A 15,361-nucleotide genomic window follows, 5' to 3' on the forward strand; every position below is an offset into this window, starting at 1 on the left:
GAAAGCTTTTTAGTGGCTATATCTAAGCCAAAAAGCAGCACTAGGATTTGAAATACTGGTCACATGTAAGGCCCAAGTCCACGACGTTCTCCTAGGCAAAAATACTGATCCATAAAGATACTATGTAAAATACACAACTCCACAGAATAGAGAAACAAACATTTAAAAAGAACACACATTTTGGGTTATTTCAATTAAGACAGCCAAAATGATCAATTAAATTAATTATTAATACCCAAAAAGTGAAATTACCCACAAAGTTTATCTTGTGGCAGCAAAGCGACAGATTACACATTTTTCCTCTTTTGGGAAAACAAAAGACTGAAGCAAGTAAGAGAAGAAATGGAAATGTAAGGGGCAGGATAGGAGTACAAATGAGAACATACTTTTTCCACTGAAATTGATTCTGTTAATGATTAACTCAACTCACACAGGTTATTTCAAGTGGAATATTTGTACTAGTAACAGTGTCAAAACAGACCCCAAATCAAAGTCTTCTCTTTTTGTGTTTTCATTGCTGTTTTTCGCTCTATGTCGATTTATCATAACATTACCAACATTCAAATTAAAATTTTACTTTTTTCCCCAGGTACTGCACATCTATCTGCAAAGATTAAATATTTAAATGTTAATTCTTCTCTCAGCAGCCCTTCAGTAATTTAATTTTCTACAGGGTTGGCCTAAGTCTTAAGTAAGGCACTGCTCAAACGCAACTGAGGCAGCTGACATTTTTTGAATGTCAAAAGAGGGTAGAATTTTAGAAGTTGTGGGATAACAATTGAGGATCAAGGCTTAACATTTTGTGGAGGTTTTTTTAAGGATGAACACTCTTTTTTCTCCCTATTTCCTTAATCACAAGTTTCATTAGAGTTACCAGGATCTGAATTAACTCATTTACCTATATTTGCTACTGCTTTCACTCTGCAAATAATAAATACACATATTTTATCTGGATTTCATACGATCTGGGGGTGTTAGTTTCTCCACCCTAAACACAGCTTGGTAATATGGGGGGGGAAGGGTTGAAAGGTTACAAAAAAAAAAAAAAAAAGTTGTAATTCAAATGGCCCATTTTTTTTCATTTCAAAGGGTTAACATTACAGAAATCAGAGCTAAGCAGAACTAACCTTTAGCAAACAAACTCAAGGCTTCATGAGATTTCTATGAGTTATGTGAAACCACATGAGATATCAGACATTAGATGTAAGAATCTGCTTGCAAATACTGATCCTGCCTTCTACACTGAATGGTATCCTGAGAAAAAAGGGCAAGCTTAATGTAAGCATGCTGGGGCAGAAATCGGCTTGTGCTCTGAGCTAATTCAGTTCTGAACTGGCTTCTGAGATGCCTGCCTGAGTGAGTCGTCTCTAACACAAGGGACAGTTTTTGTCATCATGGAACCCACTAAAAAGCCTGCTTAGTACTTGTTAACGTTTTCAGTAGTGCACTGAAATTAAACAATTCCCTTAACGTTCCTGAATTACTGGTTATTCTGATGAATAACTGAGCTGCTATCACCTCCCATCTGAGCTGGCCCCTGCCACCGGGGAAGCCTGGGACCAGGACCCTGACCATTCCACCAGCTGCCACCAGACATTTCTTTCCTGTGGCTCTTTAATACCAAACGAGGGTTGCACCTCTGTGCAACAAACACCTGCAAGGCTTGCAAGCGCTCACAGACTTTACACGCCCCACACTACCAAATCAGGTTTTTGTTTTCCAACAAGAGATTTTCAATGGCGGTAACTCTGACCAGTCAGTTTTCCTAGTACTTCTTTTACAAGCAGCTGTGGCTGAAACATTCCTTCCACTCTTCTCCCTCACCCGCACTTCCTAAAGGAAATTCCATGGGATCACCTCCCCTACGGCCCCACACTGCAACAAAATTCTCATTTCCTGGGGGAGACGGAGCTTGTGCAATTGCTGGGTCCCTGCATCTGCAACCACGGTGCAGACACAGCTCCTCGGTGTGTTTGTATTCAGACTGCTTGTTTTCTTAAGACAGTGTGCTGAGGGGAACTGCTGAATACTGTTAGGCTACAAGAAATACTGAGCTCGAAAAATTCCAATCTTTGCTTAGTCACAAAACCAGAAGAGAAAATTAAAACTATATTCGTTTTAAATTCAAGGCATCTCAAGAGACTGTCTGCATCCAGGGCATAGGACTCCAGAAGACAACTGATACCGGAGGAATCTTACCAGTGTGCTTAACTGTAAATGTTGCAACTATGTATCCCTGACACAGCCGAGCTCTACAACACTGTATTATGTATTTTAGCTACTAGTGGAACACTGCATTGTATAGTTTAGCTACTGAGTAAGTAAGAACCAGTCCGAAACCAAGACATGAGCCAAGAGTGCTGAAACAGGGCCAGAAGAAAAGAAGATCATGAAAAGGATGAGAAGAGGAAGATGATGAGGAAGAGGGTGAAGAAAGGATGAAGATGTCCCAAACGACCACCAGAGGACCCCCGACCCATTAGGCCACACACATGTAGTAAGAGTGTAGATATGATAAATAGTTCATGGAGCTGTAATGAATATGCTAATAGTTTCTGATAAACATCATTAATATATATATAGATTGGCCATATAAAGATAAACAGTGAACAAAGTCAGTATGCGTGTTGGACGGAACTTATCCCCAGTGCATCTGGCACCAAAAATCAAGAACGGCTGCTTTCTGAAACCCCAAACCAAGTATTAGAGAGTTTTGTCTCCAATTTTTTGGTATCACCACCTCTTTTTTTTTTTTTCTTAAAAAAAAAACTTTTGTCAATTACAATTTCCCCAAAAATACATATGGGTCCCTAATGACATTCTACATGTCATTATTTAAAAAAAAAAATATATATATATATATATACACACGCACACACACCCCCACACACCCTGGCACTTCCTCAGAGAAGATTTCAGCATGGATTTCATTTGCACATGAATGTAAAGCTATCTGAATTTTATTTCTGTCCAATTAAAGTGCAGATATTGAGAGGAAGATAGTCTTCCTTCACACCATGCTAGGTTAGACACTTCATAACACGACTGCTGAAAGCAGTTGCTAAAAAAATAAAGGAAATTACTATTTAAACCAACCATCACATCTCCAGGTCAGTCACAATTCCCATGGCACATCACACAATTGCCTCACCACGGACTGCGGAAGCCAAGCCCTAACAGAAGGAGCATTTCAGTCTCTGTGTCAGGCCTATATCTCTCCAGTGCATCTGGCAAAGGAAACATACAAAACTGAATACTATTTCTTCTCAGCTGTAGAAATGGGATACTTACTTTTGACAGTAAGCTCTTACAAGACCATCAGCTAAGAGAGACGCTAGCAGAACCAGTTGACACCATACTGGCAATGCAACTCCTCTTCTGGCAGATTGTCTTGCTGGGAAACCGGGTGCATCAGCTGGGCAGAACACAAGTGAGATTATCTAAATCCTGGTCCTGAGGTTACTGAGGGTGTTCTCCTGCAGTGCTGCACTGTCTTCCACACCACCACGTGCCTGCACAGGCAACACAGCACTGGCACAATCAGGTATTCCCTCTAGGGATCATACCTTCACCATTCTTGGTGTTATGTTTGCTCTGATGAGCAAAACTGGATGAAAAAGTGTAGTCAGGGGAAATTTACTTCAGATTATACAAAACCCAAACCACGCTACAGTCCTTGAAGATGGAATAAAGAAAAAAATTATGCTGGTACTATACAACATAGAGATGAACATTGCAAATCACGTATTGCTCAACTGCTAAACAATCTACCTCCTCCTCCACCCAAATGATATTCTGTAAACCTGGTGTTATTTATTCAGAGATGTATGCAATAATACTATTTGAAAAAATACGTACGTAAACCTCTAAAAGAACCAATTTGTAGAGGACTTATTTCAACCCTAAAAAGGCAAGAACAATAGATAGACTCCTTCTCCAATATAATCAGTATTAATACTGATCTCAAAGGGAACAGTTTCAGAGACACTGATGTATCACACTTAATTACATGACATGAAATCATATTCCACATAATTATGAATGCAATATTTCACTGCAGCTGACAAACCATGAAAGCAAAATGCAAGAAAAATGGAGAATAAAGGAGAGAGGAATGAAGAGAAAATACTCTTAAAAAATTGGATAAGTTAGCTTTGAAATCTTCCATTCCACTTTCCTTTACCCACACCATCTATTTAACGAGGCTGTACTCATGTGCTACAGACATTTCCTTGGAATGAACTCCTGAAGTTCAGATATGTCCTTTTGCTAATGAGATATGCTGGGTAAAATTAGCAGATTTCTTGCTCTTAACTGACCGCAGCGATGACAGCTCCCCGCTACAATAAATGTTTGAGCTCCAGTTCACCACTTCAGTCCTGAGTGTGCTTGAAGGAGATGGGAAATGGCAGCACAGGGAGAGGTCACAATTACGTGGCAAGCAAAGAACATGGAAACATTAATATGCTAATGGCTGTCACATAACTTAATGAAAACATGCATTTTATTAAGAGCAGGGAATTGAAACAACTTTTGGGTGCTCTTGCCTCAAAACAGGGAAATATTAGAGTATGCAGCTGTAAAAAATAAAAGTTCCCATGCTGTGGAAACAAAGCTGTATAGCAAGTCTGGCTCAAATGTTTCAAAACGACTATTAGCCTGCCATTCATTTTAGCTCTGCCTGTGTTCATGACGCTGACTATTTAGGAAAGAATCCTTAAAATACCCTCTCAATAAGATATGTGATTTCCCAATGCACACAGGCTCCTGCAAGGTTCTGGTTTTGTGTTCCGACCACCCTGGTGCAGAACAATGGTCTGTCGTGGTTATTATATACTTTAGTTACCATAAACCAGCTGCTTTCCTAATTGTAATCCCATTAAAAACCCACATTATAACCATACAGTGATAATGGAAGGGGGGAGGCCTAAGTGAAGCTGTCCAGAGCAAAAAACAGATTTCAAAAATGTCGCATAGAATACAAGCAGCTTGATACAGGCAGCACGGTACGAGCAAACAGCCTGGAAGGGAGCACACCAAGGGGTGGGCTGGCATGATGATTTATGCCAAACTGAATGCAGAAGACCCTTGTTAAGCCTTAAAGCTTAAAATCTCACCCTGGGACTGGGGATTGTCAGGAGAATGAAGGGTCTGCTGCAGCTCCCTCATTTAATGACGTAAATGGCACAAAAGGAGGCCTCTGAGGAAACTCAGTGTTACAGAGATGCCATTCTGCAGGCTAGCAAGTAAATCATAAGCAAGATGGTGGAAAGCACAGGGCTTTGGAACCATGTGGTGTGGGCATAACGGTCATCCGCAGTGAGCACCATGCTTAGTGAGAGTCTAGAAAGCACCTAGAAAATGTGTCAAAGCAAGTTACAAACTCCTGGCTGAATCTCCTATGACCCAGTTGCCTAAGTTCCTAATCACCTAAGGAGTCTCAACAATTCCAGCGTGTAACTGGAATGAATTTAATCTTGCATCTTCAGATCTAGATACTAAATAGGCTACAAGAAATGATTGTCTAAGTCACCAAAGAAGAAATTACAATTAAAGCCTAAATAATTGTATTAAGAAATGCAACACAGCAGCTGATGGCGGCTATGATTCCATGATTCTATGGCTGAGGCTACATTGCTGCAGCAACCCTTTGTAAAACCAGCTCTTCGTGGCAGAAGTTTGCTCAGTACAGCAGATCTCGTGCAATGGCACTATGTGGTTTGGGAAAATAAAGTGCACAGTGGAGTGAGGCAGCTTCTTGCAGGCTCCCCAAACCATGCTCATCAGCTCCTTACTCTAATTTCTCCTTTCCTCTGCTCTTGTCCTTCTATTTAACTGATCACTCCTGTCTAGCCTCCCACAGAAACGATAGTATCTGTGGGCCATTGCATCGATTGCTTTGTCTACCCTTATGTATATGTATATGATTGAAAACTCTTATGGCCCAGGCTGACTCATGTGGTAACCCCCCAACACCCCAGGCTCTGGTTCCGAGCTGGCTGTTACAACATCCTTGCGACAAACATAATACCTACCTTATTCTTCGCCACACTTCTGCCTCTGGCACAACTGATGTGAAGAAATGTGTTTTCCCAATGCAGAACTGGAGTAGCAGGCTTGAGTTTGAATGAACTATTCAGAAACGTGGCAGCTTCACTTCCCACACAAAAGCCAGTAATACTGTCTGAAAATAGCTGTACGCCCAGGTAAACCTTCACAACAAAATTGTAATACCCTCTTTTCATCTGAGAAAAGAGGAGAAAGCTTCATCTAATAGAAAACTAGAAAGAACCAAGCAGATGAAGGTGGAGAGCAGATTTGTAGAGATGCGTACTGGCAAATTGTGGTCTTGCCAGGAAAGTACTTTTCCACAAAACTGGTGAACATTTGCTAACTGTATTCGTAAATACTGCACAGCTGTGCTACTACAGGAAAGCAAGCCCAATACTTCTATAATTTGATAAAAGGTTTCTCTAATGATTCACCAAAAATAATTACTCAAAATAAAAACATGGCCAAAATTAGCACCGTTAGCTGCCATGAGCAAGAACTAAAGCAAGTAAAAGTCACTGTATAAGCAGAGCCCCACACAAGAATTCTGTAGGTATCTTCTACCTTGTATTCTGAGGGATTATATTGAAAGCAGTATTTCTCTGTAATAACCATCACTGAAAATAACTTTTCAGTACAGGGTATATGATACAAGTCCGTGATGATCAGAGGGAAAATCTGTGCAGATGGAATGTTTCTGACATTTGTAGTGGCAATGATATTTTTCAGCCATTATTTCCTCAACCCACAGGTGGTTTTGTGTCTTGTCTGACAACAGCCAGAAGATATAAAACAAAAGCCAGTGACCTTTTTCTGTACATCCACTGAAAACTGCTTCTTGCCAACTAGCAAGATCATTTCTGCTATATGAAGAGCTGCCTTTCTATCCATTCTTAGCATCAAGCACTCCTGCAGACACCCTCTTAGGACGGCAAGATCCACTCTGTACGGGGAAGAGGAGCTAAAATTACTCTAAAGCCTCCCAGTAAGATCTAAGACATTCAGAAAGAGCTAATGAAAAAATTTCAGAGATCTGGAGTAAACAGCAGTCTCCTCATTGACTGCTATATGTCCAAGATCTTATTTTCGATTTATTTTGTATTGTATCTGCTTAAACTATGAACATGGCAGGTTCACTTTCAAGAATATCTGGCCCTCTGTGTCCTGGAAGTTTAGGCAGATTTATAGGAAGGAAACATTTTGCATCTGAAACTTTCCATGGTCTATAAAAGTGGACTACTGAGCTTCCGTGAAGAAGGAGAAAGTGTTGTTTCTATTTTACGGCACCATCGAGTTAGTTGCTAAGGGGCTATGCTGGCAGAGAAGCCTAAGGCTCTTAATAGATAACCCAGATTTCTGAAAGACATGTTCCAAGCCTAAAATTTCTGGACATCTCTCTTGGTTCCTCAGCAGAAATGGATAATTTTGAGACAGGGCTTCCTTTCCTCTCAAGTAAAACGTTTAGGAGAGAAATATCTCACAGGAAGAAATGCCACAACCTTCCAAGTCTGTAAATCCATGTCAGAATTTATTTAATAACTTCATGGCGTCAGTTCTTGCCTTTCCTCTATTTGCAAAATTTATGCTGTTCCAACTACAATTATATACTGAACAGCAACAACAAAAACAGAATCTTTGGCTACCCAAGAGGAAAAGGACCAGTAACAGCAAAGTATTTAACATTTTTTCTAGGATGTTCACAGACCGATGACATTAAGACTGTGAAAACCAAAACGTCTTCAGAAAGAGATTAAGGAGCTATAGTAAATACTGCACAAATAGTAGTTACTGGGCGGCTCCAGTGCAAAACAGCCTCACAACTCTGTCCTAACATAACATGAGCGCGCAGCCAAAGTTTCTTCACAAGTTCAAAAGACAAAAATGGGAAGGAAAAATCCACTTCTGTAAAACATGTATTTGCAACTAAAACTCAAGTGACAAGGAGTCACTGTCACATGGGAAGCATATCAATCCAACTTTTCACAGACTGATAATCTGTTCTCCTTTCTGCGAAACACATGGATTTCATTTGCTGTTGGGAGAATGACCAAATGGATTATTTCTTTTCTTTAAAGACCCAAGAGCGAGTTGTTTTTATTTTAATACTAAGATGACTGATATGTGACTACTATGCTGAAAGTCCAAGTTTTGTTTAAAAAAGAAAAAAAAATACAAATTCTTCTCCATAAACAAGGTATCAGATTTTTTTCAGTATTAAAAAAAAAAGGCACCTCATATAAGCTGAGATCCAAGACTTACAGGGTTTCCTAGTCCTTTTGGTAACTTAAGTTGTAATCCGGGGCATTTATTTTTGTATATTCCTAGTTACTTATCTGCTAAATTGAACACAGAATTACTATGAGAACCTTAGACAGTTGTAGTATATACAAATCTCAATGATTCTCCATTCATTCAAGAGAGATTTAGGTGTTTTCTTACAGGTAGTATTGAAAATTTAGCCAAGTACTTTTCATTTCAAAATAATGCAGAAAGTATACTATGAATTTTGGAAATACTAAGGATTTTAAAAATGCAATAAAACATTTAAGAAAGGTGATTTTAAACAGTGTATAGCCAACATAACTGCACAGTCTCTTGACATCTAACCCATATTTGAAAGTAACTAAAAGGCATATGCTGCTGTAAAAATTAATAAAACCAAAAACCCACACAAGCAAAAAATCTCATGTTAGCAGGAGGTTTTCAGACAGTGTTGTTAAGGCAAGTCTACCTGAAACTCCAGTCGCTAAAGAGGATTCTTACACAGATAGACTATTTCTAATCATAAATATAATAGTGCAGTAATAGACAGCCAACATAAATAAATCTGAAACTAGGATAAGTATGCATATGCACACTGATGCAGAAGAATTACTTGAAGAATTTGTATCAACAGATTATTTTAGTAATGAACAGAGGAGACACACTATTGCAGGTTCTTAATAGCAAGTTTCACATGCAGGTGTTCATTTTTATTTATCTTTGATTTCAACAACATCGGGCAGCAATGTGGGTGATCACAGTTTTTACTAAAGCAATAGGTTGCTTCCGTTCACCACTATATTTCAACTTTCTTTGCTTCTCCAAAGAGCCAAACACATTCTTTTCCCTCTGATTGCCCAGGAAGTTGAAACTTGCCATTGTACTACAAACACGAGGATTTTTATTTATCAATCTATTTTTCTTCCCTCATAATCCAAACACCCATTTTGTATACCTGCTGTAATCTTATAAGGTATGACATTATAATTTTTATTTGAACATAATACTTACGGTTGGCATAATTTTACCAGGTCCTGATCAGTGGTGTTTGGAGGCAGTGCTCTGATGTAAAGGTTTGTTTTACTTAATTGATCCCATCCTGAGTTGCTGCTGCTACTGCTGTTGTTATTACTGCTGGTGGTACTGGGACTAGGAGGAGCCATCGGGTGGGCTGGTACAATGGACTGCTGCAAAGGAAAAAGCACATCAGAGTGAACTACAGATAGCAATCGCTGCATGCGCATTAGCTCAGCCTACAGTAGCCTGTTTACTATTTGGAGTGTTGTGTTAAATCTGTCCATAATTATTCCTGGATTTTAAATACACCTGCTTTCATAGCACATTTGGGATAGGATTCACAGGCACGTTCTAATATACCCAACCACCACGTGAAGCATGCTCAGTGCATGCCACAGGTTCAAATTATATACAACCGCTGCTGAAAGTTACTCATAGGATTTTATCACTCTTCATTGTGGCATTTGATGTGAAAATGAAATGTACCCCTAGGTTCCAGCAGGTATAAACTAAGTTTACATCACTACAACTATTTCAGATGTCATAAATTATCTATTGTGGCTGACACGAAGACTATGCTATTTCCTTAATCTATCCAGAAATACAAAAATAATTAAAGCCTCTTTTGTATCTCTTCTGGCTTTTAGTACTTCACACAATACTGCTATTGATTTTTTAAGATAGAGAGAGAGCAGAGACAGCTTAAGGACCAGACTTCAAATTAACTGCGTGCCTTGGCAGAACTTTCACACTGCCACTGATCTCTCTATTTGTGGATTATTTCCAGAGTGTCAAGAAAATGATTCTATATAATGGGGGGAAAAAAAAAAAGAATCAAGTTTCAAAAGGAGATAAGCACACAAGCTTACCTGGTCCTCAAGGTATTTAACAGTATTGTTTTTAAAACCAGACCCTAATGGCACATAAAAACGTCCTTGAGAAAATCTGCAGTACAGCGGTCTCAATCACTTGCATTAACACCAGTATGGCAGGACACTGTACAGAATGTATTATGAACAGGTCTGTGTTGTTGTAAGAGAGGAACGCTTTAATGAATATACTAGAGAAGTAAAGTTGCCAGTGAAGTCTTGTGACTACAAGGTTTTCACTGACAAAGAACTGGCTGCACGCTGCCCCTTTCCTGCAAAAGCCTGAGCCTCCACGGCCTGAGAAGCTCATAGCGAAGAACCACCCTGTGAACTGGAGGAAAGGCACAGCAGGAGGGGAGGGAGGAGGAAAAAAGTGGAATATGAAGTGAGATGTCAGTGCAGACTCGCTTGTTCCCGCCCCGGTGCCACCCTCTTCTTTGGACTAGTACAAAGAGTTGTGCAGCCACAGCCTGAACCAAAAAAATTATCTCCCCCGATCTGGTACACCACATGTGGTTTTGTGCTTCGCAAAAAGCTCCGGCTGTCACAGGGCAGGGAACAGGAGCGTGTAGGCAGAGAGGAGGGGATTACAGTCTACCTCGGTTTAAAGCATCCATGAAACTACAGCCTTAGTACACAAGAAAAGTGAAACGATTTTGGAGATAACCTTGGGAAATTAGAATGAAATTGTGAATGGGAGGAAAGTACAAAGGCACACTTTACATCAGATACTTCACAATACCTATGTGGGTTTTTTCTGTTTCCCTAGGAAGGTTTTGAAATCTTCTAATCTCACATATTGCAAAGTGTATTCTGCAGCAATAATAGCCTGGAACAGCAATCTGCAACACTCGCTACAAAGTCAACATCTATATGTAGAAATGTTGCCTAATTTAACTGAACTGAAAATTACCAAAAAGAAATAAATATATTCCTGATGATTTAACGTTTCCAAACTAAGTATCAGTATTTCATTGTCATAAGGTTGGAGGATTTTTTTTGTTTGTTTTCAAATAAAGATTTTTAGAAACATCAAATCCCCTCCAAAATATTTATACTTGGAGCTGAAGCACTGATCTAGAATTTCTTCCACACACGTTTTAAAATGGGAAAAATAGTAAACCCTCCCTCCAAGTTTGTAATGGAAACATTGACGGATTTTAACTATAGCAGCGCAAGTCAGGCTGTCAGACCTGCTTCCAGTAATGCCAAGCAATTATTTTTAGGGTTACAAGCAACGCAGAATGACAAAGCAACTAGTTTCAATACATTTTCACAAATAACTGAACAAACTTAGCCTGGCATGGTGCTATTCCTCTCTTCAAAAAACCTTCAGCAGAGTCCTCAAAATGCACACGGTGATCAAACAAACAACTGCTCACTTCCAGGTTTCAAAACGCGCTCTCCCCTTGTACATGCATGTAAGCTGCCATGAAAGTCAACATACACATACCAGTCTTCATCTTAACCAGTGTTTACCATTGGAGACTAAGAGCCTCTTTCTTACCTTCCAATATTTTTGGCTTGGTTTTGCTTTTACTTCTTACAATGTTTTTCCCTTAAAATCTTTCTGTTATGAAGAACTGGGGTTTTGTAAAATCTTGTCACCAGCTGGCCAAAGGAAAATGTGTGTGTGTGTGTAAAGACAGCAGGAATCCTAACTCTGTCTTCCTGTAAAACATAAACGCTCCATTCTAAGAAATTTAAGCTTTTATTTAAATATGAAGACGCTACAGTGCTAGTGGTCACATCTAATTATGATGGGAACGTAAATGTGATTAGTTGCCTTCAGACAACTACAGTTGTTTACAGACAACCTTTTCCATTGCTTCCACAGAAATGCATACCCTGACCAGCCTTAAAGGCTTTACAAAACACAGATACTGGGCGTACTGCAACTTTCAAACTCTGCAACCCAATGAGACACAGATAACCATTAAAGGGCCAGGGACATCTTAAAGCCATACAACTAACACATTTTTTACATTAAAAATTTTTAAATCTGAATCACTCTTTCTGCTCTGTTTGTCATCGATGACTACTTGTAAAAACTAAATTGTAAAAGTCCCCGTTTTGTTCAAAGGGGCTTTTCTTTTCCATTTGCTGCAACAGGCTTGTCGGCAGTGCGGAGCCCCACTGCTGTAGCTGTGCTGGCAGAGCCTCTACACCGACAGCCTGCGCCAAGAGAAGAGTTTTTCTGTTGGCGTAGTTGCATCACCTCCCCAGACAACATAAGCTAAGCTGATAAAAGTTCTCTTCTGCTGGCACAGCTGCATCCATGCCTGGACTTTTGCCAATATATCCATGTCAGTGAGGATGTATGACTTTTTTCCACACCCCTGGCTGATACAGTGCTCGCTGGCAAGACATTCTGCAGTGGACACCTGGCCAAAGTTTGGGGTTGTTTGTTTAGAAACAGCTTTCACAAACTTTAAAACCTGAAATCAATTTTGAAAAGTTTTGTTTTACGAACTGTAGTCTCTGCTGCAAATTCGTATCAAAAGCTCTTCTTAATATTTTATCGCATGGACTTCACAACAGTTCGCAATAATGTAACATACATTAAAACACATTATTTTTTCTTTTTAATCATTGCATTTTAAATTAAAACACTGAATGCTAGTAGAAGATGAATGAATCTAAGTAACAGCCCATTATTTTTTATGACAATATTCCTGGTCACAAGAAACATCATTATCACACTGGTTTGCAGTTTCCTCCTTAGTCTTCACTCCCAAAGGTAATTAGCGATTGTTCTTCCTCCACAGCAATTTCCTTCCTGTCATCTTCAGCAAACATCTAAGCAAGAAAGGCCAGTGACAGAATAACCATCCCATATGCTGTATGATCACCCCATCCCATTTTGGAGCCAGCTGTGAGGAGCTCCCAACAGCCTTGCCTGATCCCAGAGGGACCTTCCCTCCAGCCCTGCACAGCCTGACCACAGCAGTGGGAAAACCACGGGTACTTGTTACAAAAAGGAAAAGCTTAGCAACAGAACAGTGCCCATGGAGTGCCCTAAACCAAGGAAAAGTGCCTGCCTGTGTTTTCTTCTCAATATAAAACCCAACTGGGAATAATCACAAGTATTGAAAAACAACTGGAGAATATACTCATCTTTATATGAACCATTCCTGTCATTCTTATAAACCACTTTATGCTTAAGGATGAGAAATGAGTCAGAGCAGGATTTTGCCTGCCAAGGAGAAGAATCTCTTCACTGTCAACAGGAAAAAAAAACACACAAAAAAACATCCACCCAAAACAAACCAGAAGAGCTCTGATAAATCCTGTTGACCTGGGAGTTGAGAGATACTGATCCTTGCTGCCTTCAGACTACAAAAGTCCAAGGAAACTCAAACAGATCATTTGGATAACAACTGTCCCAACTCAGAGTGTTATTATTACAGTAGCAATCCATTTAAGTCTCTAACTCTGTGTTATAAAAGCACATCTATGAAGTTATACTACACACTAGTGTTTAATTATGAGCTTCTTCGCTCAGCTAAAAGTCCTGATGGTAAAAGTACCATGACTTTTAACAACAGAATTAGTTCTCACACATCTACTCTAAATTCGAACCATAAATTACAGCATACATTAACTATCTGATTTAGCCTGAACTGCTACTTGGATCACCTCATAGTTTCAAAATCTTGTCACTAGTGTTTGCCTAGCTTTGTTCAGGTGATTAAGCTCCCAAGTACCTGCTTACCCTGCCTGACTTTGCCTAACCTCCCCAATTTCACTAAACAGCATTTTGAAACACCTCCAGTAACTGGCATTGATAGAAGAATTACCGCAAGTTTTTATAGTTGCGTGCAACATTGATAAAAAGTATTAAGTTACATGAATCTGGAAAATTTCTGGATTAAATTGGGGGTTGATTTTTTTATTTATCAATCTACTTAACACAGAGATTTACCTGTACAATGAAAGAGAGGGCTCAGCAAAATAGAAGCTGCCACATCTAGTGAAGCAAGACGCTGCCAGTTAGTGCACAACTTAGGAAATAGGAGGCTGTTTGGAATAAAATCACGTCCCAAACAGTAAGAACTCCAAAGTCCTTATGTTTAACAGAAAGGACTGTCACCTTCCTTTAGATAAAGAAGCATTAAACCCTGATCATCCAGTCTAAGCCTGCAAATTGACAGCTGTAGTGGAGATGCCATTTTGAGCGTCCTGCCCTGTCCTATTTCACAGTTTCCATCACCATGTCTGAAATGTTATGGCAAGCAAAACCGAACTTCTGGAGCCCTCCCCAAGTCCAGTTCTCAGTGGCCACAAGTCAAGCAGTAGAAAGATCTCCTGCCATAGGGTAGGTTCTCTGACTGTTGTTTTTCATTCTGTTGGCACTTGTCAGAGGAGGATTCAGCAAGTCAGCTCTGTCTAATCGTTTCCAGGATGATACCAGTATAAAGTGTAGAGAGCACCTCAGAAGCTGGGTCCTCCAGACTCCTGTTGAAAATCTCCTCAGGAAGAAAAAGCCCTGAGACCTGCCCCTTCTTTCTTCTTTAAACCACTGACCTTCTCTTTGCACGGGTGAAAAAGATTGTCTAACAGTGACACCACAAGAGTCAACAGAACTATTCCAGCAAGGGCTGTTTTACTGCACAAGGCTGAGACCATGGATATTGTGTCTCATGATCATACAGAGCTATTTGCACACCCAGGATCCAAGCCTATTACATCTTCCTTTAGATGGTGAAGATGGCGGTGTTGGTGCTCCAGCCACATGGAGCAGAAACAACTAGGTGCTGGGAAGAGGCAGGACCCCGTGGGTGGAGGCTGGCATCAAGCAGAGACTCTCCCTGTTACAAAATACCACAAGACAGCCCAGGAGCACCTGGAGATCCAGCCGTGGGTTTCTCCCAAAAACCTCTCTAAACCTTCCACACCTTGGCATGACAGAACTATGCCCAAAATACTACAGGTGGCATCACAACAATGATGGACTGCAATAAACAGGTTGAAAATCAAGTACTAAAAAAATAACCTCCCAAACCAAAAACACACCGCACTGAACAGGGGACAGGGGGGTGGAAGCCCCTCAGCTTTAATTTTATTCCTTAACTCATAAATTTTAAGAGGAGCTTTGCAAGATCAAAACAGTTATGCCCTTTTTCTTGCCTCTATGTTATAGCCAAGTCCTACGAAAACTA

At 39.9% G+C, this 15,361-nt stretch overlaps 1 protein-coding gene across 3 annotated transcripts in view; it reads right to left on the reverse strand.

Annotated features, from left to right (window-relative positions):
• Positions 1-15,361, reverse strand: part of RBMS1 (RNA binding motif single stranded interacting protein 1) — a 148,856-nt gene that overhangs the window by 58,672 nt on the left and 74,823 nt on the right. For all 3 annotated transcript variants that reach the window (XM_037397012.1, XM_037397013.1, XM_037397014.1), the window contains exon 2: positions 9,325-9,500. In XM_037397012.1, the coding sequence (XP_037252909.1) occupies positions 9,325-9,500 (176 nt within the window). The remainder of the gene's footprint in view (positions 1-9,324; positions 9,501-15,361) is intronic.

This window comes from Falco rusticolus, chromosome 8 (assembly GCF_015220075.1).
Source record: "Falco rusticolus isolate bFalRus1 chromosome 8, bFalRus1.pri, whole genome shotgun sequence".
NCBI classification, from domain to species: domain Eukaryota; kingdom Metazoa; phylum Chordata; class Aves; order Falconiformes; family Falconidae; genus Falco; species Falco rusticolus.